At 42.3% G+C, this 27,008-nt stretch overlaps 1 protein-coding gene across 2 annotated transcripts; it reads right to left on the bottom strand.

Annotated features, from left to right (window-relative positions):
* Positions 1-3,957: 3,957 nt before the first annotated feature.
* On the bottom strand, positions 3,958-18,947 carry SIX4 (SIX homeobox 4). Of its 2 annotated transcripts, XM_003924402.3 has the most exons (4): positions 18,879-18,947; positions 17,838-18,670; positions 14,359-15,047; positions 3,958-8,322 (listed from the first exon to the last, which is right to left on the bottom strand). In XM_003924402.3, exons 1-4 carry the CDS (start codon positions 18,879-18,881, stop codon positions 7,526-7,528), a joined length of 2,322 nt encoding a protein of 773 aa, XP_003924451.1. In that variant the 5' UTR covers positions 18,882-18,947; the 3' UTR covers positions 3,958-7,525. The 2 variants fall into 2 exon arrangements, with proteins under 2 accessions (XP_003924451.1, XP_010333436.1); XM_010335134.2 differs by lacking the exon at positions 18,879-18,947 and having other exon boundaries at positions 17,838-18,775.
* Between the last annotated feature and the right edge of the window lie 8,061 nt (positions 18,948-27,008).

The raw sequence follows: 27,008 nt of genomic DNA, 5'->3' as shown, positions 1-27,008 counted from the left end.
GAGGCTGAGACAGGTGGATCACCTGAGGTCAGGAGTTGAAGACCAGCCTGGCCAACATGGCAAAACCCTGTCTCTAGTAAAAATACGAAACTTAGCCAGGCGTGGTGGTGGGTGCCTGTAATCCCAACTATTCGGGAGGCTGAGGCAGGAGAATCACTTGAACCTGGGGAGCAGAGGTTGCTGTGAGCAAGACTCTACCTAAAAAAAAAAAAAAAAATAGTAAATTACTCTAGGGTGGAGGATTGGGATAATCATATCTTAAACTGTTAACCATCAACATCAGTGTTATCGCTTAAGGCACTTAGGGAGGTGGGCCACAATGCTTGAGGAAATGACAGACCCATTAGGGGGCAAAATGGATACAGATGAAGGAGGTGGACAAGTGTAGAGCCAGACCGGCCTCACCTAGCTGTACACCTCTAAATAATCCTGGTGGGTCACAGGTTGCTGACTCCATCCTCATTATTTAATCTTTCATTTGCATCTCTTAGCAGATCACCATGTACTTCCCCTCTGTAATTGATTTGAACTTAACTCTGTAGGGGTAAATGAATTTTATTAAACCCTTTTTTTTTCTCATATCTTATAATAATATCTAACATACCCATTTCACAGAAAAAATAAGGGTCCATGAGGTGAACTGATAGTTCCTAAGTCTCAAGGCTAATTAGAATCTAGGTTTCTTGATGTCTACTTCTATGTTTCATTTACTATTCCTCATCGACTCTTTAGATATCTGGTTAGTTCAAATGCAAATAATGTGGATATACCCACAGAGAAAATGTTTAGAAAGTTTATAGATACATAAGTATAAATAGCTTTTCTGTACATCACTGGTATTTTGAAACATTGGTCTAAAAAATGCTAAAAAAAAATTTTTTTTAAAAGCTCAGTAAGTACATTTTTGTTAATGTCCCATTTGTCTGACAATCGTTAGCCAACCTCTGTCATCTGGAACACAGCTTTAAACTTGCATGTTAAGTGGAAAAACCTTGGAGTACTAATGAAAATAATTACCTTAAAGGCCATTCACTAATATTAAAATATTTGAGGAACCACTCTCAGGGTCCACTCCAAAATGTACTGATTTATTTTTGTGCTCTACGTAGGGATAATATTTTACCCAGTTTAGCAATATAGTTCCCTAATCCATAGCAATGAAATGATTTAAAGGAATGGATTACTGTTACCATCACTATTCATTCAACAAGTAATTTTTAAGTATCTACTATGCCCCATGCATAATAATAAATGCTGGAGAAACTAAAACATGTAAAGAGGCAAACATGAACTTACAGTGGTATGATTAGTGCCACACTAAAGGAAGATACAAATCCCTGTCTAATCACAAAATGGGCTACGCACAATTCTACTTGTGAGAATAAGACAAAGGCTTCCTGAAGATGTGACATTGAGTGAGTCTTGGGGATTGGGTTGTTATGAAAGAATCTGATTCCTTTGGGACACTGTTTCATATGGCTAGAGATGTGACGAGGCAGAGAGGCAGGGATGGGATCAAGGAGACTTTGTATGGTGAAGGGTTTAAACAGTATTTCATAGGCAATGAAGAGCCATGGAAGGTTTTAAAGTGGAAAACGAGGCTGGGTTAAGTCTTAAATTCTGAAAGTTCCATTTGGATATAGTTGTTATGTGGCCAAAATGAGGACCAGACACTGGGATACTGTGTAGAAAGCAGTTGCAATAATTCAGTAGAGAAATGATAAATACGTAAAGTATAGGAGTAACCGTAGTAATGGAGAAGAAGAAACTGAGTCAAGAGACAGAATAAGAGCAGACTTGGATAGACTTGTGATCTGATAAAGGTGGGGAGAAGGAAGGGAAAGAAGACTCCAGAGTGAATCCCAGATGTCTTATCTGGCCATCTGGGTGAATAAATGTTGCTAAAATGAGCAACACAGAGCGGGGCAGGCTTAGGGAGATGAGTTTACTTTTCCGTGTAGAATCTTAGGTAGACTGGGACATTTTGAAGGTATCTATTAGGGAGCTAGATCTACCACCCTGGAGCCCAGGAGACAGGTTCAGGCTGCAACAATCATCCTCAGTAGCAGTAAGTGGCTTTGGCTAACAGCAGGCAGCAGCATAGACATTAAGTCTTGCAGAGCACAAAAGTCTGGAGGCAGTTGGAGGGCAAACTGCCCTCCGTGCAGTTCAAGAGCTCCTGAAATATTTCCTGTCTGACAGCTCAGGACACCATTGCAATAGTTTCCTAGTTCTGGCTCTCCTGCCTCCTGCAACTCAATTCTCCGGATGAGCCATGGCAACATTTTTAAAGTGTAAATCATGTTATATTACTCTTTGCTTACAAGCCATGAGTGGCTTCTCAGACTCAAATTCAAACTATTTGAGACCGATAAAGCTCTACCTGTGATCTACCCTTGCCTACCTCTCTAACAAGATTTATCACATGACCCCTAGAGTTAACCCTGTAATCCAGACCCTCTGTCCCTCCCTCAGGGCCTTTGCACCTGCTGTTCTCTATGTCTGGAATGCCCTTTTCTAGGTCTTACTGGCTGGCTTCCTCTCTTGATTCAATTACCTCCGCTGAAACGTTACTTCCTCAGAGAACTTCCTTGACCAATCTAATGTATGTCTCCCACTCCACCATTTCACATTCTCAATCTTATTACTCCTTGTTATATAACACTGACTGACCATTATCTGAATGTGTCTTATTATTTATTTACTATCTGCTGTATTGGAAATGGTGATATGCAAAGGTAAATTTTTATTTATTGTTTCTTTGCTTTTCTTTCTTTCTTTTTTTTTTTTTTGATACAAGATTTTGCTGTCAGCCAGGTTGGAGTGCAATTGCACCACTCTAGCTCACTGCAGCCTCCTAGGCTCAAGTGATCCTCCACCTCCTGCCTCTTCCTCCCACAGTGCTGAGATTACAGGCCTAAGTCATTGTACTTGGCCCATTTATTGTTTCTTAAGGGCAAGTGAACAAGTGGGATAGAAACCATATAGCTGAGGGCCTTGAATTCCCATTGAGGGTTTTTGTTTAATTTGCTAGTTTCTGAAGAGTCACAATGTTTTAAGTAGAGCAATAATCTTGTCAAATGTTTAAAAATCTTTGTTTGGTTAATGTTCTAAAATGTAACCACTCCATGACTGGGACCCTAAACTCATTGACTGAAACATTGTTCATGTTAACTGGTAAGGTTTACTTACATATAAAATTGCTAAATAAATGAGCAGAATGACAAGAATATAAAAGTCTAGAGATAATATCTGAAATTGATGGCTTTAACTGGTTTTGCAGAATTGTACAGTTGGCTTCCAATCTAGTTTATTAGCCTCCCCTTCCTTTCAGTGTAAGAAGCATAGAAAATCAGATGTCATGTAATTTTTGAATTACGACCAAACTGTGTCAAGGCCAAATTTTCTACATAGTCAGCAACAACGCCTTTCTACTTGTTACTTTCAGTGAAACTATTGCTGGACCCAACTGTGGTGGTACCAGACTGGCTAAAGGCAGTGCCCTAGGGATGGGTGATACTGAGCTCTTTGAATAAGGTTGAAAATAGGAGGTCTTTGGACCCTTCAATTTAATTCCATTAAGCCCTACAGAGTAACTGCTGTGTGCCAAACATCACATTCATCTCTTGGGCCAAAAAGAAGGCGGGGAAGGAGAAGGTACACTTCTTCCTTTTATGGAGGATGCAGTCTAATAATTTACCTCTGAGTATGCAGTACAGTTAATTGCATAATTCTGCACAAAGACCGACAAAGATTATTTTTCCAAAATCATGCCAATTGGCCACATAACTATTTGTCAGCCTTGGAAATGTTTGTTTTTTCCCTTCCTCTTCTTCGCTTTTCTACGGATAAATAAAACCAATGTTATTTCTTGTTTCTTTTCGATTAAGATGGGTTACTCTTATTAAAAAACACATACACACACACGATATTCCCCAAATAATTTTCACTGCAAGGTATGTATAAATATAAAGTTTATTTAGCATAGTGTTTAGAAAAATAAGTTCACATCATTTCAGAAAACAAATAAAACACTTAATTGTCCAGGCATTAAACCCCCATTACAGTACAACATACATACTTTAGATCTCTTTGGTTGGGTAATTAAGCACAGAAATGTTCTGGGACATGCTCTGTGTGCCATCACCTAACAGTGCAGTAAAGACTCTGTTACCCCACCCCATGATATACATTCTGTATAGAGTTTCTCTTTGTGTAAGGCACAGTAAAACCATATTGAGTATATAACTGGTTGCTTCTAAACATACAGTACATGCAACAAAAGAATAAATTTTTTTGAGAACCCTGAAAGCCAAAAGAGTCACATGCTATATAATTTTGATTAATAAAATGTATGGTGGTAAATGAACATGAAATGTATCAGTTAGATACAAAGTAACTGCTAAGCTCTATTATCTAAGTTTTACTAAGAGTTTAAAACATCCTTGGTGAAATGTAATTCTTTTACCCATAGTTTCCTTGAATTATTTTTATTATGAGATGATCTGTCAAAACATTTTAGAGAATGAAGAACTTGTGGCTATATGCTAAATGCACTTGTCTAGCATGTAGCAGGGCAGGCTGCCATGCATGCCCAATAATCCAACTTTTAACATGCAAGATACAAGGCATATACAGGGAGATTTAAGGTCAGTGTGCACTTTAACTATGGATTCTTACCTATGGCTATAATATCTACCTGCCTTTCGTAACACTAGAAAGGCACTGAAACGTGTACAATTCAAGAAGTCTTTTCATTACTATAAATATACATGAGATATAAAGCATTTCAACACAGGTGCTCTTGCTTGATTGAGGAACAATTGCACCTTCTCTTTAAACAATAGACTGTCCTTTACTAGATTTAACTAAGAGCTAAATGCCAAATTCTGGCTGATAGAGTGCATAGATAGGCTTACACCAAAAATCCCACAGCCAGCAGCATGGATTGGGTTTTGCAGGGAGTTATTTACCCCTATTTTGATCTTCAGGGATCATTAGAGGGTCATTTGCAGCATCTTCAAGCATTGGTTTATGTAAGAGGGAAATTCTGCCATATGAACTCCAAGGGTTCTGTGTCTGGCCCTTGGTATGGCAAAAGACATTTGCAATTTTGTGCAAGGAGATCATGGGGTTTATCTTACTCCATTCACATATACATGGGCTACACACCAACTGGCCCTTATTTTATTGAAATAGTAGAAAAGAACAGTAAGTTCTTTCCAATATGCATTGATTCTTACCTGGTATATTGTATAGCTACCTGAAGTAATTGTAGGGTTATAATTACATCATGGTGGGAGTATGAATAGGTTTCCTAGGTAAGTCTTAAGTTTTGTGCTATCTTTTCTTTTTCGTAAGGGAGAAAAGAGGAAGAACGCTGAATAAAAGAGAGGCTTATTGTATTTTGGGAAAACATATAAAACATTTCCAGTTATGTATATGTAGCATATATAACTTTAAAAACCTTCCCATTTCTCTTATTCAATGAGTATTTGAAAGTAATTAACAAACTCTTGATATCTGCAGCAATCAAGTGGAAAACATCATTTTCACGTAAACTACACTACAGAGCCATGTAATTAATCTCAGTAACAAGATCAGCACACACCCAAAGAAAAAACAAGCTGTATAAGTAGTAGTAGAGTAGAAAAGAACTCTGAAACACCTGACTTGTAAAACAAAACAAAAAACATGTAGTATCAGCAGTTTAGAAACATTCACCAATTCCATAAAAAAATGATGTAGTTCTTTATCAAAATGATGGGAGAGGAATTCTTCATAGGGGTCTTCATATATACCTGCAAATCCAATTTGTAATAACTTAAGTTAAATCCCTATGTCCCTTATTCAACATGCTTGGTTGATTGATGTGTAGAGAACTAGAGTGGGCTCTTTGTTCTAATCATAGAAAAAAGCAAGATGTGCTAACATTTTTATGTTCAGCAACTTTAAGTTATCTCTGAAGAAATTATTTTCTCACTTTTCTTGCTTTTCAGAGACTAGACAGTAACTTTACTTACTACATAAATTTGCATTGTTACATCTGTGTTCAGAGTCCTGATAAAACTATAGCCACAGCTTACATTATTAAACAAGCTTCTTAGAGAAACCCAAAATATTTACTTTTAAAGAAGACATGACAATATAGTGCAAACAACAGTCATGTGTCAGAGTGTAACAACTGATTCAAAACATTTAGAACTAAGTTTCAACAGGAAAGAATTTTGCTTAATAGAATTTACATATTTTCTTTACTTTGAAATGGTTTTCATAGCCTGTATAATCGCTTTTACATGGTATCTGTAACTTTATTATTTTCCTTATAATGAAAAGCATCCACAATGATTAGTTGTTTATCCATTTGTGTAATAAACATCATATATAATATTTAGTGAAACTTAAGTTCTTCAGATTGAAAGCAATTTTGTGGTGAAATTAACCCTGTTAGAGAGAGAGTAGAAAAGAACCATCAGTGCTTCTGTTGACACTTCTGTACCTTACTACTAATAAAAGGCCACAAGGTAAAAAGGCACATAGAATTCCATAGAAAACATATTTAAATGAATTGGAGAGTTGCTAAATAAAGAACAAGGATGTGAAAAAAAGTAGCAAAATTCCAATATTGGGAGTTAGATTTCCTGTTTCAGTGTTATTAATATTGACCTTAATAGATTCCTGGTAAAAATCATTATTTTAAAAATCCTACAAAAAGTATAACTTTGTTGGAAAACAACTGTGTTCACTTCCTGTTCAAACAATAAAAATAAATTAAACAGTAAGAAAACATTTTTCAGTTCATAGCGCCTGAAGAGAAACATATACAGTATAAATAAAATTCACTGTAATTACTCAAATCCTGCTTACAGAACTGATATATTTACATTCACACTGAAGTTTCAGAGTTTTTAGTGGAGTTCCAAACTTTCTCAGCCACACTGAGCTATTAGAAATCACATTTGGAAATGTGTTGAGACTTAACCCAAGACTTTCTTTAAAAATGCTGAAAACGAGAGGGGTGTGTGTGTGTGTGTGTGTGTGTGTGTGTGTGTGTATGCTACCTAACTTTAAAAATACGTACCATTTATGTTTCTTAACCTTTCAATGCCCATGAAGTAAAAGTAAACAAAAACAATTGTATTATTTCTAATGGTCTGCAGCTATCTTTAATTTTCTATGTTAGGTGTATACATTTTTAATTTTAAAAACTATCAAGTTCCATTTTGACCTTAGAGTTATATTGAGTCAACTAAATGATTCACTTTGACTTGACACATTTCGTCTTGTTCCTCTGTCTCCATCTATTTAAAAGAGAACATTATAAGTGAAAAAAAGGCTGCAATAATGCAGTTCTACTCTTGTATACTTAAGTGTGATCTTCATGCAGATCAACCTAAAGTCTCTTGTATGCATATACTTGCAAAACTAGAGTGTTTTCCTTTAAATGGGAAAACGTGTTGTGTCCTTGAGGCTTCATGAAAAGATTTGCCGCTGATGCCAAAAAGAGGTGAGGAGGAAATAAAGTTTATAAGTCTTGCATATCTTCATCCAACTGGACAGTCTGGAGCTTGGCAAGCTCTTTTTTGTCTGTTTCCAGGTCTTCACAGACAGTATCAACCATGCCATCTAGGACATACTTGGATTTAGAGTCCAGCATCATTAAGCTACTTGTTGCTTTGCTCTCAGAATTTGGTAAGAAATTCTCTTTCATGTTAGCTACCGATTGCAGAACCAAACGATGTTCTCGGACAAAATCCTGATGCACTGCTGGGGAGGGGTGACCTACCTGGTCTTCAGCTGTAGGAACTATTTCCCCAAGGGCAGCCTGAGTCATAGGGACTGACATTAGGTCTTGACCAGTAATAAGGGAGCAGTTCTGAAGAGTTGCATAGTTACTGTTGCTAACAGATGTCACAGTAGATTTGCTTGCCACTGGTGTAGACATTGGCTGGCTATCGGCAATGTCAGGGTTTAGCTCGGTGGGATTTAGTAGTGTAGGGGGACTGAGGGAAAAGCTGTGAGTTGGAGATACGTTAACTAACGAGGAGGCCAGTGGATGGAGGCCACTCCCCGAGATGTTTTCAGAAGATAGGTTTGCATTTACTTGTGCATTCTGATTGACAGGCATCAACTGAGAAAATACCAGGCTCCTCTCCAAGCCTTCCTGTTTCACAGATCCTATAGTCTGGCCTGAATTAGGAACCGTGTATACCACTGCACTGGGAGCAAGAGAGCTCAAGAAAACCTTTCCTTGCTGGATTGTGGCCGACTCACTTGTAAATGTGCTCCCATCTGAAGTGCTTGAACTTACTGAAATATTACCTAGAAAAAATAAAGTACTGATTATCATTGGTGGAAGTGATAGGGAAAGTAAAAAAGTTATACACACATGGGTTTTTTTCTCAGGTACAGTATCTATAAAAAAGCAACACTTCCATACAATAATTTAGCCCAATTCTGGTTCAGCATTACCTTGAACACTTAAAACTATAGATTCCCAGGCTCTACTTCTTGAAGGTGTGACTTAATACATCTTAGAACAGTTGTTTTTACCCCCCAAGTAAATACATATATATATATTTTTATATAGAGACGTCTTTTATTTTATGTGTAACCACAACAACACAGCCAAAAAAAACTAATTGCATTCCTGAGTCACAGGTGTGCCTATGTTCGCCATCTTTCATCAGCTTCTTAGGAAACACGGTGACTTCCAAACGATTACTTTTTATGTCTCATGACCTCCAATGGTCTTGAGGATATAACACGAAAAAGATTCTGTTGCCTATTATTTCTCTTTCTTTAAAAAAATTAGATTCAGGGGGCATGTGTGCATGTTTGTTACACGGGAATATTGAGTAATGGTGGGAACTGGGTTTCTAGAGTACCCACCTTCCCAAGCAATTCTGATGACAGAGAGGGATTGAGAATTACTAGTTAGAAGCCAACTGTGGGGGGGGAAAATTTTTTCCTAAGTTCTGATTCAGTCAAGTTTCTGTTTCATCATTAACAACTTGACATCTCTCTTCTTCTTTTTTTTTTTTTTTTTTTTGGAGACCGAGTTTCACTCTTGTTACCTAGGCTGGAGTGCAATGGCACGATCTCGGCTCACTGCAACCTCCGCCTTCTGGGTTCAGGCAATTCTCCTGCCTCAGCCTCCTGAGTAGCTGAGATTACAGGCACGCGCCACCATGCCCAGCTAATGTTTTGTATTTTTAGTAGAGATGGGGTTTCACCATGTTGGCCAGGATGGTCTCGATCTCTTGACCTCGTGATCCACCTGCCTCGGCCTCCCGAAGTGCTGGGATTACAGGCACTTTGCACCCGGCGACATCTCTTAATTAGTCGAAAGTTATTGCTAGCCCTGACAGGTATAACCAGAAGATACAAATGCAAAATGAAATGCCTTCATTCAGGACTGACTGTTCAGTAACTGACATAAAATATAAATAAATGGCAATGTAGAAAATACCACATAAAATGAGTTACCCTGGTGGTTAAAACTTAACCATATAAACCTGTACAGACAAGTTGCCATAAACTTGTAACCAAACTAGCCATAAAGTAATGTCAAGTCAACAAAACATTCAAACGCTTTTGTTTTCTTTTGTTGTGCCAGTTCTGAATTTGCAGTGTTGTAGTAATAGGAACAATTAATGGTAATATGAAATGTGCTTTTTAAAATACAGATTTACATAAAGGATCAGAGCTAATGCTTCTCTAAAAGGTTTGTATCTTTTGAAGCTCTCAGAATAATGGTCTATAGAGACCAGAAGTAGAAAAAGAAATGTTAAGTACAAAGCTGAGATGTTCAAATCAGATCACTCAGGCAATGTAGATGAACTGGACTTCCACTACCATCAAATAAAACCCTTTTTTTCCTGAGTCTTTACATAGGCACCAGATGATAGCAATTAGGTAATCTAGGACCTCAAATATGGTCTTTCGGGGGACTCTTGTAATAGGTGGGCTATTTATCTTGATTTTTTTTTTTTTTTTTTTTTTTTTTTTTTGAGATGGACTTTCGCTCTTGTTACCCAGGCTGGAGTGCAATGGCACGATCTCGGCTCACCGCAACCTCCGCCTCCTGGGTTCAGGCAATTCTCCTGCCTCTGACTCCTGAGTAGCTGGGATTACAGGCACGAGCCACCATGCCCAGCTAATTTTTTGTATTTTTAGTAGAGACGGGGTTTCACCATGTTGACCAGGATGGTCTCGATCTCTTGACCTTGTGATCCACCCGCCTCGGTCTCCCAAAGTGCTGGGATTACAGGCTTGAGCCACCGCGCCCGGCCCTGATCTTAAATTAGATGTTTAGTAAGTTCTTTGATTTTTTTTTTTTTTTTTTTTTTTTTTTGGAGGCAGAGTCTTGCTCTGTCACCCAGGCTGGAGTGCAGTGGCACGATTTCTGCTCACTGCAACCTTCCCCTGCCAGGTTCAAGAGATAATTCTGCTTCAACCTCTGAGTAGCTGGGAATACAAACGCATGTCACCATGCCTGGCTAATATTTGTATTTTTAGTAAAGATGGGGTTTCACCATGTTGGCCAGGCTGTTCTCGAACTCCTGAGCTCAAGTGATCCACCAGCCTTGGCCTCCTAAAGTACTGGGATTACGTGAATGTGGCTCAGGCAGCCTCGATCTCCTGGGTCCAGGCAATCTCTCCCACCTCAGCCTCCCGGGGAGCTGGGACTACAGGTACGCACCACCATGCCCAGCTAATTTTTAAATTTTTTGTAGAAATGAGGTCTCACTATGTTGCTCAGACTGGCTGGTCTGGAACTCCTGGGCTCACCTCCTGCCTCGGACTTTCAAAGTCTTGGGATTATAGGCGTGTCACACCACATCTGGACTCAGTAAACTACTTTTTTTGAGAGAGCAGCTCAATGTTAAAAGGTAATCAATTCACCTAAAACATTTCCTTCCTGAATTATTAGGATATTGTGATTATATTATCACCTCTAAGATAAATAAGTGCCACAGGGCTGTTTATGTCTTCCAAATATTTTTAAGAACCCTAAATGCAAAGGAATGTCTTTAAGTAAAAAGAAGACACTATATGTGAACACCTTTAAAACATTTAACTACAAAGTTTAATCATAGAAATACTGGCATTAAGAAAAACATTTCTAGGTATGTTTCAGTTACTCCCTAACATAAACTTTTGTTTTAAGCCACACATATGAAAAAACTCCTTTTATTTGAAAACACTGACTTCAACTTAAGTATGCTTTATAGCTTTATAATTCTTTTTTTTTTTTTTTTGAGACGGAGTTTTGCTTTTGCTTTTGTTGCTCAGGCTGGAGTGCAATGGCATGATCTTGGCTCACTGCAACTTCCGGCTGGTGGGTTCGAGTGATTCTCCTGCCTCATCCTCTCAAGTTGCTGAGTTTACTCTGTCACCTAGGCTGCAATGCAGTGGCAGGATCTCGGCTCACTGCAACCTCTGCCTCTTGGGTTAAAGCAGTTCTCTGCCCCAGCCTCCCAAGTAGCTGGGATTACAGGTGCCCAAGACCACATCTGGCTAATTTTTATTTTTTTAGTAGAGATAGGGTTTCACCATGTTGACCAGTCTGGTCTTCAACTCCTGACCTTGTGATCCACTCACTTCAGCCTCCCAAAGTGCTGGGATTACAGGAGTGAGCCATCGTGCCCAGCCTCTTTAAGATTCTTGTAGGCAGTGGATTTGTGGCCAAAAGAAAAAAAAAATCTCAAGTAGATGTTTATGTTGTTGCATGTCTATTTATAAAATTGCTTGCCAATATATGCATGAACAAAATGATTAGTTATCTTTTTATACAGCCATAAGTAGCATAATACATGCAATAGTTTCCCCAACTGCTACTGAATGAATATAAGTGTTTCTGAATTTGTAGAAATTATAACACATATAAAAGGGAGAAAAGAAGATTTGATCTAAAATTTGATTTTTGAGCATAACTACAATTGAATTAAACATTGAAGAACAAGATTAAAAACCCAACCGAAAAACCACATAGAACTTTTTAATGATGGTATGAAAAAAATAAAGCCGGTCGCTGTGTCTCACGCCTGTAATCCCAGCACTTTGGGAGGCTGAGGCGGGTGAATCACCTGAGGTCAGGAGTTCAAGACCAGCCTGGCCAACATGGCGAAAACTCGTCTCTGTTAAAAATACAAAAATTAGCCAGGTGTGGTGATGCATGCCTGTAGTCCCAGCTACTTGGGAGGCTAAGGCAAAAGAATCACTAGAACTCGGGAGGCAGAGGTTGGAGTGAGCTGAGATCGCACCACTGTACTCCAGACTGGGTGAGAAAGTGAGTCTTTGCCAAAAAACAAACAAACAAACAAACAAAACTTGTTGCTCAGACTGTAAAGTGAGTAAAAGATGTAGGTAGATATTCTAGTTTTCTACATTAATCCCAACTATAGAAAGGTAAGTCTATCTTGCCTAGACATTTTAAAGAATGGCTCAGTATCTGTGAGAAAAAACTGAATCCCTAAAATGCTTTATTGACAACTGCAATACCCAATACCATACAGAGATGTTGCTTACTGGATTAAACTTAACCGTCTGGTTAAACTTATCCTTCAACTCACCCAGATGGTCTAAGGATTGACAGCCTTGTCATTTGATCTTAGTTATTTTAACTGAAAATGCGATTCTTATTCCTATGAAATGTCCCATTTAAAAACTTAGCTATTAGTTCATAATAATTTTCTACAGCAGTACTCTTCTAGATTACACAATTAAATGTATTTCTTCTTTTCTCCTCCCTCAATATACCTAACTCATTTTTTCTGCTCAAATTTGTTGCCTCTAAAATATGACCTACTGTTTGGAAATTTTCCTAATGAGATAAAAGAAATTAGATCAACATCAAATTATTATCAAACTAAGCCCTTTGGCTTTCCCTGTGGTTTTCATATTTTTGCCCTACGTTGGATAGTAACTTAGCTTAACACTTTCCATAAGTTGGAACAATGATGAACTGAATAATATGCTGAAAGTCTGTCTTGTTTTACTTCCATTTTGCCTAAAGAAAAGCAAATGTACAGAATAAAATTTAGAACAATTTTTCCATTAATTCGTTCAATAAGCTGACATAGACTACAGTTGTGGTAACAAGAGAGTTGTGCATAAATTGATTTTTTTTTTTTTTTGTAAAACCATTTTATAGGAAGCAGACTTTTAAGGTCAACAATTACTTATTTTGCTTTTGTAAAAATATGGGGCCAGGTGCAGTGGCTCATGCCTGTAATCCCAGCACTTGGGGAGGCCGAGGCGGGTAGATCAGGAGGTCAGGAGTTCGAGACCAGCCTGACCAACATGGTGAAACTCTGTCTCTACTGATTAGCTGCGCATGGTGGTGCGCACCTGTAATCTTGGCTACTCAGAAGGCTGAGGTAGGAGAATGGCTTGAACCCTGGAGGCGGAGGTTGTAGTGAGCCGAGACTGTGCCATGGCACTCTAGTCTGGGCAACAGAGCCAGACTCTGTCTCAAAAAAAAAAAAAAAAAAAAAAAAATCTGGATTTTTAGATTTGCCTACAAGAAGGCAAGCATGCATTAACATCTACCACTCCTGAATTCAAGGGATTATGCAAACTCCACTGCCAAATTCTAACCATTCCTATTTCTTTAAAGAGAAAATGACATAGAGGATCTAGGCTTGCTTAAAGTCAGTGAAGAACTGATATATCAGCCTTAGGTTTCCTGAATTTCATTTAAGTGCTTTCCCTGGAAGATTGCTGTTAGTAAAGCCACAAACATACAAAATAAGGCTTACTATTGTCTTCATAAATAAACTCACACATTTAGGGGGTGAGTATATGTGCTAAGCGATAGAAACCCAATTGCATATTGCTCTGATTTTCTTTTAGATATGTTAGTCTTAATTATAGGAGGAACAGGATTCAACATAATTGATCCAGTCTTTTTAGCTTGTTCTCTAAAGCATTTTTCGTCAAATAAATAATGCTTAGGTAAAGTATATGCATTCTTACCAAATGCTAGACTAATTTTGTGTTCTTAGCAATTTTATTAATTTTTAATCTTAAAATGTCAAGCAGTGAGTTATTTTGTAAGCACTGATTGACTTATCATATTTCTGTAATTGTAGAATTGGCAGGACTTGCTATGAACTGTATTTTTCCGTTCAGTTGTTAGTAAAATAAAAGCCCATCCTCATGATGAAAGGGAATAAAGCAAGCTGGATATGACATGGGTATTGTGAAAGAGGAGAATCACATCAAGGCTATTCTACAGCTAATATGGTACCTGAACCGTAACATCAATCTACAGCTATCACCAAATGAGTCACTTACAGCAGCTGATGAACACATTTCCTCGTGCATTAAGGTACCAAATGAGATTTTTACCTTGTGAAGCTGCCACTGACACAGGGGGCAGCTGCAGTGAAGAGAATCCAATGCTCCCATTAAGGAACTGGCTGTTTGCTCCAGAATTGGGGATCTGGACAATCCCATACTGGTTAATTTGCACTGGTGTAGTAAAAGTCACTACAGAGCCCCCATCCTGGGAAGCCACTGTTTGAATGCCTTCTCTTTTCACCTCAGTGCTGGGTATCAGCCCTGGGAATGAGACAGGGACACTGGGGCTGTAGGACGTGGTGGCTGCTGAGTTAGCAGCAGAACTCTGGAGGACTTTGAATTCCTTCATATCCTGGGAGGTAGACCCCAGTATGTCAGTCATGGATATACCATTGCTCACAATGTTTGATGACATTTTTGGTGGATTCAGTGCCACTGCCTGTGTATTTCCCACATTTAATCCATTAAGGATAACTCCACTGGGTCCCTGAATAAAAGAATTTCCATTAAGGAAGACAGGTGAAGTACTTGCAGGTACCAAGCTTCCATTCAACAGAACTCCAGAAGAGCTTAATGATATCTTAGCATTTCCAATTTGTTGCATATATACTGGCTCCATATGACCAGAAAGGCTGAGGTTGGTGACGCCATCAGATGAACTGGAGAGTGGGTGAGGAGATAAATCCTCATGTCCCTTGCTGGATTCATCTTCAGTGCTGGGGTTGCCATCTGACTCACTGGATGGAGAGGGAAATCAAGACGATCAGAAGGTCAGGGGGATGACATTCTACATAGTGCCACTTGTTTGGAAAACCAGCTTCTAAATCCATTAAAAGCGGTATTTAAGGAAAGCACAGCAGGGTGTCTGCTAGTCCTATTTAAACTAAGAGGCCTTTCAGCAGATTCCGACCAGCCAGAGAATCTGGAAAGATAAACTCTCAGATCCCAATCATTTAAAATAACAATAAATTCAAGAAAAGTCCAGAGATCTGGAAGATGTAAATTCAGCATTACAGAGGAAAAGTATATTTGATTTTATAGTGTAGAAGTGCTAGTCCTTAATGTTACATATGCTGCTACTGACACCAAAGAAAAAAACGCCTTAGATGAGGTGGTCAGTCTTTCCTGTTTAGGAACTCCTTCCCCTCCTCTCAAACCAATTCAGATTAGTGTTATTTCACAGGTAAATGAAACTGCCAAAGGAGCAGGAGGTGGGAAGTGTTCAGCTTTTCTTTTTTGGTCAGTTAGTTAACAAGAGATCATTTTTCTCACCTGCTCCCAAACTTCTACTCCACCAGACTGACAACTCTCTCATTCAACAAAGTGGCTGTCCTTGTTGTAGGAAAAGGCACTTTCAACCCAAGAACAGTTATGTGCAGTCGCCTTTGAATCCAAAGGAAGCCAAAGGGGCCTATTTAACAAACACCATCCAGTGCCCTGGTGAGGTGGGAGGGAAAGGGTGTGGGTCACTCAGAGGCCTTTTAACTATTAGACCCCTTCCCCAACGTCCTTGGTCCCTCTGTTCCAGCCAGGACCCTGTTTCTCAGCTCTCTGACTTGGGAGAAATACCAAATCGGGGTTGGGGGGTGGGTAGTGGTGGGGGTTTCCCATTTGGTCTGAGGCTGGGAGGGGCAGGAGAGTAGAACAGAGGCGGTTTGGAAGCGCTGCGGGACTTGGCCCAGCATAGGATCCGACATCTCCGCAGTGCCCCGCGGTCGGTTCGCTTTCATGCCGAGAGGAGAGGATTACCCGGGCTTTGGGCTGCGGGGCCAGGAGCGCAGAAAGCGCTTTGATTTACGAGCTGAGGCTGAGCCGCCGTCGCCGTCTGCGAGGGTGACTCACCGGGGGTGCGGTGGGAGGTAGATCCGGAGAGGGGCCTAAACGAGGCAACTGGGCCGGGGGCGGGGTGTGGAGTTTATGGGGAGGGGGGCCAGGGGGACAGAGAAGCCGGCAGTGGGGCATGAGGGAGTCCTAGGGAGCGTGCCTGGCTCGCGAGCGGAGGCGGTGGGGCAGCTGGCCTGCTCGCGGGGCCCGCTCCCCACCCTCTACTCTGGCCCTGCGGATTCCGTTGGTCCCCGAGCGCGGGATCCGCGGCCTCTAGTGGGCGCGGGGCAGGTGGCTCCGAGTAACCGAAGCGCCTTCTCCGGACCTCTCGGCATATCTGCGGAAGGCGCACGCACATCCCAGTGCACGTTTTGTTTTGGTTACCGGGCAGGGCCAGGTAGGACACCGAGCCTCCCTCCCAGTCGTGGGCGAGGAACGCCAGGGCCCGAGCCGTCGGACCCCCACAGGGGCCCAGAAGCGGCAAAGGCGGGCTGAGGCCGGCTCTGGAATGCGCTGGGAGATCACCTTCACGTGAGCCAGGCGGGCAGGATCCCTGGCTCCCAGATTCCTTCTCTGAGCAGCACCTTCGAGCTGCTTTTGGATTCTTTCTCTCCTATCCCCGCGGGGCTGGAGACACCAGGTCTTTAGGCGACCTTCTCCTTACTTTGTTTCGTCCAACAAAACACACAGACGCACAAACCAAGTGTCTGACTCGGGAAGACGCACAAAAAAGGTGGAAAATCCGGTATTTTCTACCAGAGGGGGAAAACAGCCTGTCAGTCAAAAAGTTCAAACCCAATGGGGTGGGCGCGCAAGGAGGTGCGTTGATAGCGCCCCCACTGCTTTGCTGCCGTCCGCCGTAAGCCAGCCTGCCCCCCACCCATAACTACCAAACCGGGAGGGAGCCAAGCAGCATTCGGGGACCAAGGGAGGAAGCAGCCCTTCAGCCCTGCTACCCCGGCTGCGCTGAAACCCGATCCTAAGGAGTTCAGAATCAGGTTTCAAAACACGACAGAGTCGGGCCGCACCAGCACCCCACGTTGCCGCGGCCGCGAAGGGAACCTCAGGGGCAGGGTGAATGATTAACTCTGTCATATGAAACCTCGACTTTCCGAGACCCCTTCTGCGCCGCCAGCCCCACAACACTCTCTTTCCTACAGAGCAGCCACCGCGACCTCCAGCGCTGGCCCGGGGGGCAGCTGAACCCTGGGGATCCGGGAGCGTGCGCGCGCGCGCAAGGCCCGGTGTGACCCCGCGAAGGTGCAGACCCCGGCCGGCGCCCGCAGCCTCTGCGGGCCTCGGGCGGCGGAGAGAGCTGCGGTGCCGGCGTCCACACTGGCTTCCTTAGCTCAGCCAGAAGAGGGGAGAGGGTGGCAACTTCAAAGCCAGCGGGAGGGGGGGTGAAGCCGGGCAGCAGTGACCAGCCGAGGTGGGGGCGGGGACTGAGACCTAGGCGGGCGACCAGAAACTTCTGGGGGGAGAGGGGGAGGGTAAGGAGGGAGGTCCCCCCGCCTCCTGCCCCTCGCCTCCGCCGCCCCCCACCGCCGCCGGCCGGGGAGCGAGGTGGGGGGCGGGGAGAGGTGGGCAGCCGGACCAGGCTGGTGGGGAAGGTAAGCGCCATGTTTGCGAGCACTTGGAGGAAAAGAAAGCTGGGAAGGGGGTGGGGGAGAGGAAGGTGGAGGAGGAGGAAAGTTGGCGCTCACCTTTTGGACTGGGTCTCGGAGGGGTTCCGGTCGCGCTGCCGGCGGTTCTTGAACCAGTTGCTGACCTGGGTGAGGGAGAGGCCGGTGATCTTGGCCAGGTGCCGCTTCTCCGCGGGCGAAGGGTAGCGATTCTGCTTGTAGAGCTCCTTGAGCGCGTTGCGCGACTTCTCCTTGAAACAATACACCGTCTCCTCGCCGTCCCAGATGGTGCGGGGCAGGGGGAATTTCCTGCGCAGCCGGTACTTGTCCACGGCTCCCAGCGGCCGGCCGCGGGCTCTCTCGGCCTCGGTGTAGCGCGCCTTGTACCAGAGCTGCTGCAGCAGCGGGTGGTTAGCCGACTCGAAGCTGTGGCTCTCGAGGATGCTGTAGAGCTCGGGGTAGATGCCCTGGTGGAAGGCCACGAGCGCCCGCGCCTTCAGCAGGCTCTCGTTGCCACGTAGCAGGTCGCTCTGGGGCAGGGACCACAGGAACCGGGCCAGGCGGTCCAGGTTGCCCCCCTGCTGCAGTGCCTCGCACACGCAGGCGACGTGGTCGGGCGAGAAGGCCAGCGGGGTCTGCGCGGCGGCGGCGGCATGGTGGTGCCTGCCCAGAAGTTCCGAGTGGAGTTGTACCTGATCCGCCGCCGCTCCGGCCGCCGCCGCCGCCACTGCCCCTTCCTCGCCACTCACCCTGGCGGCAGCGGTGGCGGCGTCCCCCGGCTCCAGGGGAAAAGGGGCTGGAGCCGGGGGGCTCAGCCCCACCGCCGCGCCCCCCGCCACTTCTCGGTGCGCCTCCTGCCCTTCCGAGGCGCTTTCCATCCCATTCTCCTGCTTGATGTCCGCCGCACTTGCAATCTGCCCGGTGGGGGAGGAAGAGGACATTTTTTGTTGTTTATTTTCCTCCCTCCCTCACTCCCTCGCACTCTTTTCCTCTTTCTTTCCCCCTCTCTTACTCCTCCTTCTTCGTCTCCCTCCCTCCTCCCCCCCGCCGGAAAGCCCACTCCCTCCCTCCCGGTTTCGGCTGGATCTGGCCGATCAGGTTTCCCCCCGGCCACGCAGTCACCATTAAGATAGCTGCTAGAGCAAAGTAGTGTAAACGGATAGCTGCTTTCTGCCGTTCCCCCAACGTGACTCCTCCGGTTGCTGCATACTATATGGCACTGGCGGCCGGGCCGGCCCGGCCGAGCCACCTCATTGGCTATTTCGCATTCAGAGGGAGGAGGAGACACCATTTCTATCCCTGTCGATCACCCGCCTCCCACTCCACCCCTAGCCTTTCCCTCTCCCCCTGACCCCCAGGCACCTATACCTGAAGGAAAACACCGACATTCTTTCCAAGCCAGGCTCTTGGGCGGGAAATTACCTAATGCGGCCTAAAAACTGGACAACTCTTTCAAAGAGCGGTCCTACGATTCCAGAGGGAATATTAGTTGTATGGCCTTAAGGTCTGGATGGTTAAATTTTTAACAAAGAGACCACCCTCACCATCTAGATGACAGAATTTCAGAGGACAATTCAGAAACCCCGCAGTATCCCTGTTCCCCCTCCCTCTCTTTTTGGATGTCTTTATCAAGGATTTTGTATTCAAAAGGGTCAAAAATGAAATGACACTAGGAAATGTTCTAAGGGGCTGACATTTACAGTAAATTAAAATTCCAAAGGTGGAAAAATGCTTGAAAACCTTAAAATTAGCAGCATAAATAGCCCACTGAAAAGACAAAAACAAGAAGCCTTCAAAAATGTACTTAACCTTAAGCCACATAGAGGGGGACAGCCCAACTGAGTTGAACATGATATAATTAAACATGTAGAATATTAAACCATATGTTTATCCTGGATGAGTTGTGTGGAAGAAATCTAAGCTTTAAATTTTATTAATAATATGGAAATTTAAGTTTTCTATATGACCATTTTTAATGTAAGTATATGAATAGTTCTTTAAAGACAATAGGCTAGAAACTCTGTATGTGCAGGTGTCATCCAGATCAGTGCAGTATTAGAAACCGTTTTCCACAGCACAGATGGAAGATTGCCCTCTGTTTTGATGCCGAAGTGGCAGTAGAGTGGGGTAGGGGGTGGAGTCTTTTGTTGTTTGCAGTTGTATCTCTTTCCTTTGTAATTTGCCTGAGATCTTAATTCCAAAAGGGATAATCCATTTCTGCTTCTTTGATTACTGTGGGTCAGTCGTGTTTGCCTGCTGCTGCTCTTTCTCAAAATTCAACATTTTAATGACATCATCCTAACCTTTTCTTCAGGGTGGCCTTTTATTGTGTCTGCTTCCCAGCTACTCATATATGCCTACTTCAGCATATTACAAAGCAGCTGTCTAGGTCACCTGCTGTCACGATAAACTTGGCGAGATTTTCTTTTTTGTAGACAGGCTGCATTTTATTGCTGGTCAACCAAGATGTCATTTGATGTAGGATTTAACTTGGTTTTGCGCTACCCTAATGTGTTGACATCTCTGGTAGATTTAAAATTTATAGTAACAGAAAAAAAACCACTTGTTTCTATTCCACTGGAAACATCCACTTGGGTATCAAGCTTCAGGACAATATCTGAGATCCAAAACGTCCTTGAATTTTTGGTTGCCTGTTTGTTTTTGTTTGAGACAGGGTCTCTCTCTGACGCCAAGGCTGGAGTGCAGTGGTGTGATATCAGCTCACTGCAACCTCTGCCTCCTGGATTCAAGTGATTCTCCTGCATCAGCCTCCTGAGTAGCTGGGATTACAGGCACCTGCCACCATGTTCAGCTAATTTTTGTATTTTTAGTAGAGATGGGGTTTCACCATTTTGGCCAGGCTGGTCTCGAACTCCTGACCTCAAGTGATCCGCCCACCTCAGCCTCCCAGAATGCTGGGATTACAGGCATGAGCCACCATGCCTGACCAAATTTTTAAAAAATATATGCATTTTATTTTGGAATGCTTTTGATTTACAGAAAAGTCACCAAAATAGTAGAGTTTCTACTTACCTTTTACCTAGTTGCCTCTAAACATCTTACATTATAATGGTATATTTATCTCAACAAATTAACATTGGTGCATTTCTATTAACCTCTAGATATTATTTGGATTTCACAAGTTTTTTTTTTATTAATGTCTATTTTTTGTCCTATGAGCTAATCCACAAGACCACATTGCATTTAATTCCTTGAATTTTTAAAGCACAAAATTCTATATTTGTTCTACATTTGTCAGAACAAAGGAGACAGGATATGGTGTGATTTAGTGGAAAGGATGTGGATTTGAGGATCAGATAGCTAGACATAGGTTTAATCCTAGCTCTGCCATTTATTGGCTACTTGACTATAAAAAGTAGACTAAGTTGTTGTGAGGATTAAATGAGATAAGATGTGCCAGAAAGCACCCGGTGAATAATTAATCCTTGGTAAATACTTGTTATCTTCTTCCTGATAGTGCAAAGTAGGAGTCTTTTTAGTTGTATATACCTAATGAAAATTCCTTTATGTATGTTTTGGGCCATCCAAAACCAGGAGTCTGCTTCAGAATTATTATCAATCAAATATAGTGCATTGACGTGGAAAAACAGCTTACTGGGCTTCTGCATGTCTTCTGTATATTTGCCTCTAGAGCATCAAATTCAACAGATTATATAAAAGCAACAGTGGCTTTTTATGACCTCTGTAGCATGTAGCTAGCTACATTGGTATTCCATACCTCCAGCAGGACCAGCTGTGAAATACACACCAAGATCCAGGTTCCTGTAGTCAGTTGAGACTTCAGAGCTCATTCTACCAGCAGTTCAAAGTAGACTGAAACATGGTCAGCTACACTGGAATGGAATACTAGACTTGAGGATGTGTAGAGTTTATCCCAGAGCACTGGTTTTGCCAAATGGGTTGTAAAATTGATGAATACTTGCCTCTGTTTTCTACATGTGTCATGCTGTGAACATTGAGTCTACTGTAATGATGAACTAAAACTGTGTTGCTCATGGAATACTACACAGCTATAAAAAAGAACAAAATCATGTCCTTTGTAGCAACATGGTTGCAGCTGTAAGCTGTTATTTTGAATGAATTACTCCAGAAACAGAAAAACAAATACCACATGTTATTTATAAGTGGGAGCTAGGCCAGGTGCCTTGGTAGGCCAACCTGGAAAGATAGCTTGAGGCTAGGAGTTTGTGAACAGCCTGGGTAACATAGTGAGACCATTTCTCTACAAAAAAATTTAAAAAAATTAGCTGGCCATGGTGGTGAGCTCCTGTAGTCAAAGCTCCCTGGGAGGCTGAAGTAGAAGGATTGCTTGAGTCCAGGAGTTTGAGGCTGCAGCCTGGATGACAGAAAAAAAGATAGGAGCTAAATATTGGGTACACAGGCACTTAAAAATGGGAACAAGAGACACTTGGAATTCCAAAAGTGGTGGGAGGGACGAAGCGGGGGATGAGGGGGGCGTCAAGGGTTGAAAAACTACCTATTGGATACTATGTTCACTATTTGGTTACATGTACCCCCTGAATCTAAAATAAAAATAAAAATAAATCTGTGTTGTGATTTGGGAAAACAGGACTGAGCCTGGGATTGTGTGAAAGTGAAGAGCAGAAAACCAAGCTGCTTGTTTTTGTACCTTTTCCTTCCAGCCTGAAGATAGTGATGAGTGTATGTGAAAATCTTTGGCCATTTTAGTATATTGAGGAAAATCTGGTTCGGCACAAAATCTTACACTTTGCTTGAATATATTTGATGGTTTTGCCACCAAGAATGGAGATTTCTTCTTTCAGTAGTGACTTAGGGCTCAGTGTGGTGGCTCACACCTATAATCCCAGCATTTTGGGAGGCCCAGGTGGTTGGATAGCTTGAGCCTGGGAGTTTGAGACCAGCCTGGATAACATGGTGAAACCCCATCTCCACAAAAAATACAAAAATTAGCTGGATGTGGTGGCACTCACTTGTAGTCCTAGCTACTTGTGAGGCTGAGGTGGGAGGATCATCTGAGCCAGGGCTGCAGAGAGCCTTGATCATGCCACTGAGCTCTAGCCTGGACACAGAGTGAGATCCTGTCCCAGGGCGGGGGGAAGGGGAGATGGAGAAAAGAAAGCATATGTACTGGTACTATTAGTGTACTAAAGAAATTAGGTTCTAAAGTTGTCTCCCATCCGTTATTATTTAGTGATGGTTGATGATATGTAGCGAATATTTCTGAAGGATCATTATTTGCCAAATGTTTATTGAGCCCTAAGTTCAAGGCACTGCGTTTGGTACCAAAGGATAGAAAGATGAATATATTGGGGTCTCTGTTCCTGAGGAGCTTAAAACCTTGTGGGGGATATAAGACATTCAGTATATGGGATTGGTGAGGATAAAGAGTCTGATTTTCAGAGAAGGAAGGCAATTGGGATTGAATTTTTAGCTGGGTCTTTAAGGACAATAATTTTGAGAGGACAAGACTAAATGTTAGTAAGAAGCAGAGGAAACAGGATGAGAAAAGCATGGAGCCATGAAGCTGTGTGGTCTATTTCTGAAACAGAGAGTAATCTAGTGTCTGGAGTGTGGGTTGTATGTAAATGTGGGATATTAGCTTAAAAGGTATGTTGGAGATACATTATGAAGGACTTTGAATGAAATGCTGTTTGCTGTGGGGTATACAGTGGTGATGTCTGTATGTCATGTCATGGCCACCATTGGTGACTCAGGATGGAAACTTGCCCCAAACCAAAACACTTAGAATCCTTTTCTGGGGTTTTCAAACTTGTACTGGAAGAATTAAGAAAGATTGGTGGAGGGAATCTTAGATGTAATGCTTGGGAATTCTCAGTGACTAAGGTATCTGCATGTTTAGGACACTGATAAGCAGTAGGTGAGATGGAGAGTGACCTAGTGAGTCACATGGGCCACAGTGGAGAGAAGACATCCTGGCAGAGAAATGAATGCCAGACTCTAGTCCTCTCCCAAGCATAGCAGTACTCTTACCTTTTTGTGGTGATATGAATTTCCCCAGGAACCAGAGACCCCGCTTGAACTGGCCTAGGGAGGAATTGTTCAAATTGTCAGTAAAGGAAAAGCAGCAAAGACTCTTTGATGAAGCTGTAAAATGTGAGCTGGGAGTTACTGGGAGCCATGTTTCCAAGCGTTTGGAGAAGGCTTCTTTGAAAACTAACCTGATGAGAAAGGCAGAGGCAAGTGAAATGGGATAGCAGGTCTTCAAGTCCAGCCAGCTGCACTCCTGCTCTTCACATTGTTTGGTATTATGATCTAATAAATTCAACTTTTTGCCTAGACCAGTTCAAGTGGAGTTTCTGGTTCCTGAGGAAGTTAATGGCCAATAAAGGTAGCATGCCAACTCCTGTGCCGGGGGCAAGCATGGTGATCAACAGACCTAGTAGAACCACATACAGGTGAAGTGAGGGACTATTTTCCAAATGAAGTGGGGTAGAGGTGCTATCCTTAGTAAAGGGAGAAAACAATAAATAATCCTCTTCAGGTGAGGAAAGCTCAACTTGGGTCCATAGCCTTAGGGCTGGAAAAAAAGGTCTTCATTTGAGAAACACTGTCCCATGGGAGACAGAATCTACGGTTAACTGAGGTAGGAATGCTAGAGGATGAGCAGAATCGGGAAGAGAAATAATGGCCTCAGTAGGTTCATTTTCGGATTCAACATCTTCAGAAATGTAGAAAACTTGAGTTTGGTGGTTTTCTACATAGGCTGAGGTTCCATTTGAATTAGGATTCTGGTTGCTGTCAGTGCTTTCCTCCTCAAAGTTCTCTGACCATTCCATGTTACTGAGCCCCACCAGTGATAATGATGTACATTCAGAGTTTCTGTTATGTATGAGGCATTGTAGTAGGGCCTTTCTATATGTCTATGGCATGTAATTTAATCATTACAGCAATCCTACGAAGTGCATTATATTCAGGAAGGAAACTGAGGTCAGGGAGGATCAGAAATTTGCTTCAAACACAGGTCTGACCGATGTAAAAGAAGGTCAGGCTCTTATTATTACATTATTCTGCCTTTTTAAATAATACTACTGCCCCTCTACTAATAATACTGTCAATAATGGTCAGCAGTTACTAAGCTCTTACTCGATTCTAGGTACTTTAAACGAAGTATCTTTTATTTTTTGCAAGTACTATCCTGAACTTAGAATTGGGAAAACTGAGGCTTGAGGTCATATAAATCATATGATGAAGCCAGCACTTGAATTCAGCTCTCTTGGCACTAAAGACTAGAGACAAGCACTATTTTCTATTGTCTTTAGGTCCATAAGTAAAGCTTATCTTACAGATTTCCAACTCGGCTGTTGCTACCATGCTTTCAAGTTAGTAGTTTCCCACCCGGGAAAAGGATAAAGTTTATAGCAGTGCTACTCTTCACAATCTTTAGTGCTTTCTTTGCCTTAATCTTAAGGTTTGGAAGAAAGGAGAAGCAATTCACTTCACAACATGAATGGGGATCTCATCTTCAAAGCCATAATTAAAACTGTCCTGGATAGCTGGGCATGGTGGCACACGCCTGTAATCCCAGCACTTTGGGAGCCTAAGGTGGCAGGACTGCTTGAGCCCAGGAGTTCAAGACCAGCCTGGGAAACATAATGAGACCCAATTTCTTAAAAAAAAAAAAAAATATCTAGGACTGGTGGTTAGCGCCTGTAGTCCCAGTCACTTAGAAGGCTGAGGTGGGAGGATGGCTTGAGCCCAGGAGTTCAAGGCTGCAGTGGATTATGATTAGGCCACTGCACTGCAGCCTGGGCAACAGAAGGAGACCCTATTTCAAAACAAACAAACCAACCAAAACTGTCTAGTGGCAATAAACTATAATGCCATCTGAGTGGATGACCTCAATGTAGTGTCGGCTAAAAATTTTATTTGCACATATAACATATTCATTCTATCACTAGAAGTTTCCTGTTCTGTTAAAATATAAAGTCCCTAGAGTTGTCTTTGTTCTTGAAGAGCTTCACTCCGAATCATGTAACTGATTTGGATGTCATCTTTCAATAAGACAATAGCAGCAGCATCATAAGCCTCCAGGTCAGCATAGTAGCATAGTATGTGGTGTTACCTATTTTAGTAAATTTATGTTTGGTTAATTCCTGTTGAGGAACCATACTATGACCAAAGAGATGCTATAGTTTATTTATTAGATGAATCCCTGATGTCTCCATACTAATGTAAAGCTCTGTCACAGCCTGCTTTGGTCTCCTGGTTCCTGGTTGTGGTATCCAGCTGTTTGTCAGCTTCCCCCTCCATAATCCATGGAAATCCCAACTGTATTTCTGGGTTTTGGGTTGCCTACTGGGTTCGCTGTTTAAAAATGTGAGTTAGAATGTTCCTTTTATGTTTTTATTGAAAAGAACCCAAGTTCTATGATGAGTTAAAATTACTATAAATGTTTATAGCTCATATTCATTGTATCAGATTATTTGAAAAATGTTGTCTGCATGTTCCCCTTCTGATGGAGTTTGGGTCAGATGAAGGTGGTTACAAAAATATTTGACACTAAAAATGTTCACATTACACTATTGTTTGGTAGTCATTCACTAATTCTTCATTTAGTCTACTTATTCATTAAGTATCAACAAATCTTTATTTTGGAGATGAATAAGATGTGTCCCACTGTAAGTGGGAAAGTTCATTATTTAATAGAGCTGTTTACAGACTTCAATTGGCCTTCTTGATAAATGCGATGAACATGGTTTACAATTAACAAAGATATTCAGGCTATCAGATCTGGGAATTGCTGAACTAAATTTTTGTGTATGTATTCTTATTTTTTTCCTAGGTATTTGGGGAAATAAATACTGTCTAATGGAGAAGCTAGCTTTTTCAGATTTTGTATCTGTGAATGCATATTACTAGCTGAGCTTACATGACTATGCAATTATAAAGAAGTAAAAACGCACAGGCTATCAAATGGTCCAGAAGAAAATACTGAATTATCAAGTATGTACACCGCTTATAAATCTTTGAAATCATGGGAATGTTTACAGGCAGAACAAGATGGAAATTATCTTCTTAATTGTTACCCAGTACCTTGAAAAATGCAAATGGGTGCGTGGAGATAAGGCTTGGTGTATAATTTGCCATTTTAAAAGTTTCTCTGTCAAGTTCAAGGTATAAGCTTCTTTACGGAAGGCTGAGACCAAGCCCTAGCTGCAAGACCGGGGAACTGAGTGCCGGAACGTTTGTGTTGCAGCGCCTCGCCCCTTGCCGGTGCTCTTTCGCGAA

The sequence above is a fragment of the Saimiri boliviensis genome, chromosome 2 (genome assembly GCF_048565385.1).
Source record: "Saimiri boliviensis isolate mSaiBol1 chromosome 2, mSaiBol1.pri, whole genome shotgun sequence".
NCBI lineage: Eukaryota > Metazoa > Chordata > Mammalia > Primates > Cebidae > Saimiri > Saimiri boliviensis.
This window is presented reverse-complemented; position numbering and strand designations above follow the sequence as displayed.

What these genes read in the sequence shown, in the direction of transcription:
- SIX4 (XM_010335134.2), bottom strand. Translation starts at nt 18,697, where the DNA reads ATGTCCTCTTCCTCCCCCACCGGGCAGATTGCAAGTGCGGCGGACATC. An exon ending in TCCGAGACCCAGTCCAAAAG is followed by an intron (nt 15,048 to 17,837) that starts GTGAGCGCCAAC and finishes CTCTCCATCCAG; the next exon opens with TGAGTCAGATGGCAACCCCA. An exon ending in GTCAGTGGCAGCTTCACAAG is followed by an intron (nt 8,323 to 14,358) that starts GTAAAAATCTCA and finishes TATTTTTTCTAG; the next exon opens with GTAATATTTCAGTAAGTTCA.